The 4,289-nt window shown below is 32.3% G+C and overlaps 1 protein-coding gene across 2 annotated transcripts in view; it reads left to right on the top strand.

The window, feature by feature from the left end:
- LOC117099833 (glutathione peroxidase 7-like) overlaps window positions 1–4,192 on the top strand; it is a 7,595-nt gene extending 3,403 nt beyond the window's left edge. For both annotated transcript variants that reach the window (XM_033239362.1, XM_033239363.1), the window contains exons 2-3: window positions 531–795; window positions 2,201–4,192. In XM_033239362.1, coding sequence (XP_033095253.1) covers window positions 531–795; window positions 2,201–2,358 — 423 coding nt within the window. In that variant the 3' untranslated portion in view covers window positions 2,359–4,192. The remainder of the gene's footprint in view (window positions 1–530; window positions 796–2,200) is intronic.
- The last annotated feature ends 97 nt before the right edge of the window (window positions 4,193–4,289 follow it).

Raw genomic sequence — 4,289 nt, 5'->3', positions numbered from 1 at the left:
GCCCCCCGGTAACATAGACTTCTTTTTTTATATTCCGTTCTTGGCTTGGGTACGTTAAGGTTGTCATTTGACCTAGTGTTGTATTTACTTTCTCTTTGAATAAATCTATTTTTTAAAGATGTACTGTCCCTTGCAAAAAGCAAAAGATGTACTGTCCCTTGCAAAAAGCAAAAAAAAAAAAAAATCATAAAAATCATTTTTGAAATTTACTTGCCCATTTTGAAGTAACATAAAATTATCAACTTAACATAGAATTTGAAATTAGTGTATTTAAAAAATGCTTACCCATAAAAACCATTATTTAACAACAAACACTTCTGGTCACTGGAAGTGCGTATTATTATCTTTATTATAATTATCCAGTTAAAAAATCAGTGAACACATTTTAATTAAATCATTTCTATGCTCAAGTTAATAATTTGTATGTTACTGCAAAATGAGCAAGTTAATTTAAAAATTATTTTTTATGATTTTTTTTACCATTTTTAAGTGCATCTTTAACAAAAGTCTGTTCTGTTAAATATTTTCAGCCATCCTTGGTAGTGAATGTTGCCAGTGAGTGCGGGTACACCCACAGTCATTATGAAGCATTGTCTCAGTTAAGTCAAGCTAGAGAAATCAAGCACCATCTGAATATATTAGCCTTCCCATGTAATCAGTTTGGAGCTCAAGAACCAGGTACCAATGCTGAAATCGTCAAATTTGCCAAAGATACATACAATTGCAATTTTCCGATCTTCTCAAAAATTGACGTCATTGGACAAAATGCACATCCTGCATACCAGTACTTAACAAGTAAGTCTGTCCTTAGTCTTAAAAAAATAGTTGACAGGTCTCAATTGTATTTTTATCAATTACTATACCAACAATTACAGTATATATCTTTCTTTTAATAAAATGTGATGTTTTTCATCAATTTGCATCCTTTGGTTCCATTATCAAGGACTTCAGTTCAAAAGACCTGTCTACTGTGTTTGTTTACTCAGGAAGTACAAGAAGATATCCTTACATTTCATTAGAGCAGAATTGGATTATAATTTCTTACACAATTAAAATATTTATTTTTTATGTTTTCAAATAAAGGAGCTTAGAAATATTATGAAATTTTTCTGGCAAAAAATAAAAATAATAGGCCTTTACGGAGTGACAATCAAACTTAGCAGCTGTCAAATCAAAACAGAGGCAGGAACGTGTGCACGTTCCTTAAACAAATTTAAGCCTGGTTCTCACGAGAGCCCTAGTATCCGGATCGGGAGCTAACCGTTAGCGCTAACCATTAGCACCTGCATGTGAACGCCCGATCAGTTAGCGCTAACCATTAGCAGTATCCGGATACCACTAACGGTTAGCAAGTTGAGCGCGTTTCTATCATCAACCAATCACATGTACGCGTTTACAATTTCCAGTTTCTTATTGGCCAGTGATTCGATCATATTTTTGGTATCCGGATCGAGATTTTCTCAAGTGGACGCTAACAGTTAGAAGGATCCGGATCCTGCTAACCATTAGCAGCCATGTGAGAACATAGCCCTATTCTCTCACAGATGTTTTTGTACACTGTCAGTCTTGTGGGACTATAGCGACAATATCCAATTGGCAAGAAGTAGTAGAAAGATTCATATTATGACTGGACTCCAATCATAAATGGATAGATTATTATTTTACATAGAAACCTTTTGGAAAAAAATATAATATTGCAATGTTTTATACTATTATAAATATTACTATATTATAGTTTTTATAATAATTAAATGAATAATAATAATACAATAAAAAATGTTTTTAAATATTTATAATACTGTATGGTATAATTGCTTAAGATGATAATTATTGTTCAAGAGGGTATGGTACTTAAAACAAAAAAAAATGTAGAAAATATCAAACATTGAACAAAATTATGTATATAAGAAATATAAGTAATTAAATAGATAAAAATAGTATATTTCTGGCAAGAGTCTTAAAAATGATACCGCAAAATATTTATGCTTATATTGGTGGGGGGGGGGGTCACACAAAAAAATAATTTGTTGTTTCTTAGAATAGTAATCAGTTGTTTCTAAAGCAGCATTAAAAAGAAAAGATGAACAATTAGTACATTGACCTCCCTTCTTATATTAATTTCTATTGTAAATGGTTGTTGTTTTTGTGAATTATGTGGACACAAAATAACTGAAAATAAAATATATTTTTCTGTCATCAGAAAATAGTGGAATGCTACCTAATTGGAACTTCTGGAAGTATCTAGTTGATCAAGATGGACATGTAGTGAATGCTTGGGGACCGCAGACAAGTGTTCATGATTTGTGGAATGACCTAGTCTCAATTGCAACAAGGCGTGCTCCTCGAGAAGATCTTTGATAAGAACACTGCTTCTATCAAAATAGACACAATTGGTGCTGAAAACATCTTATCTATACTTAAGATATGGCAAATGACATTATTATTATATATTGACTGCTCATGAGAGGAACAGTGAAATCTAACCGTCCCATTACCATTACACTGTTTGCATTCACCAATAAATTTTATTTTTATTTTCTCCTCCGTCTGGATACTTTTGCGAAAACTATTTGCTAAATAAGAAATAAAAAGTTGATTTTTTTTCAACCCCCCGCTGACGATCTTTAAAAAAATAAGAAGAACAAGGTATAAATAAGTCTCACCTTTATTTGTGTATTAGTTTATTTGAACCATAGAGTACAACGCAAGTGTCGTCACAACACCAGGTGGCGCCCTTTGTTGTCAACCAGACATTGGTAAAGCGGTCCATTATGGCTTAATGACTTCACAATCTTAATGGTTTCGAATAGGCTTTCTGGAATAGGCATTTTAGAACCTAATAATTTATCATCCAAATGTACTAAAAACACAAAAGCTCGCATTATAGTTATCGAACACATATTTAATCATCAATTAAAATTTACGAAGAAAAATTAAGATTCATAATAATTATGTTAGAAATTGGGATCAATGGTTTGTCAGTGGAAACAATAGAGCCAGTTGACCGCATTTTGGGTTGCTGATAGCAACGGAATAGTATCACATGGTATCGTGACGTACCAACGTAGTACTCTATATTTATTGTGTGTGAACCATTCAACAACTGCTGATATTTTGGGATATATTCAGCATCTTTGATGATAGGGAAGTTGCTTGAGATTTCATCAATTGACTGTCTTCCAAGGGTACATGGTGCTATTATACAGATGTTCGTCGGAAGTATCTAATGGTAACATCTCTTATAAGATTATTGTAATCTCTGGTGCTATATTTCTGAAGTCATTACGTGCCAACTCAAAAATAGGATGGCTGGCTATCCTTTTAGATTTACTTGAAACTTAAAATATATATTATTATTTCTATGAACACACCAAAAATATTACTTGCCAAATCAATGATTTACTGCCATTTCAAATCATGTTTTTTGCCTTGAACTGTTAAATCACATTTTAAAATGGTTAATGAACCATACTGTATCTTGGAAGAGGAGTACATTCTGTCGGGAATAAATGAAATTTAAAAAAAATATATTTTTACATGTTTGTTCGTTTAGCCACCATATCGTCTTCATTGAACTATTTGTGTGCTGTTATCCGACAACCATATATGTTACTTTTCACACTGAACTAAGCCCATGAAGCAACAGATATTCTTCACAGTCAATTAATTACGTTGAAACATTTATTGGAACGCAATAAAACAAAACAGCATTTTGACACTAATATTTTTTATGTTTTGAAAAGAGAAAAAAAAAGAATACAAATTTCCCCTACCCTCCTCTTTTGAAAAAGTCTGGATCTGCCCCTTAGACTAGAGTAATTTAAAGTGATTTACATTCTACTTTGACAAATGCTATTTTGGATACCCTCATGATGCTTGGAATCGTAATCGGGGAAGCAGCCTTGTGGCGAAATTTCCAAAATATAGAATTTCAGTTTGAATTATAAGCTTGTACTGTGACGTTCCCGGTGACATTTGTTTCTTAAATTTATAGTAGCATAATAACACAAATTGGTGGCCTTACAATTTACAGTAAGCATAATTTTTATTTGTAAATTTGTTGTTAATAATTCACAATTACATGTATATGGATTATGAAAAACCTGGATTCCAGCATGACAAGGATAGTTTTGTATTGTAATACGGTATTTTTTAATACCTGTAATATAAAAATAAAAATCGGATGTGAAAATTGGTTGGTATTGCATGCTAATTGTTTCTCGTTTGATGTCCATCAAATAACAATTTGTCAAATATCCGTGGCCCCTGCCCCCCCCCCCCAGCCAAGA

Source organism: Anneissia japonica, unplaced genomic scaffold, assembly GCF_011630105.1.
Source record: "Anneissia japonica isolate Jap-2015-1 unplaced genomic scaffold, ASM1163010v1 scaffold2688_len169915_cov171, whole genome shotgun sequence".
NCBI classification, from domain to species: Eukaryota; Metazoa; Echinodermata; class Crinoidea; order Comatulida; family Comatulidae; genus Anneissia; species Anneissia japonica.
The sequence above is the reverse complement of the archived record's forward strand: the minus strand, read 5'-3'. Positions and strand labels throughout refer to the sequence as shown.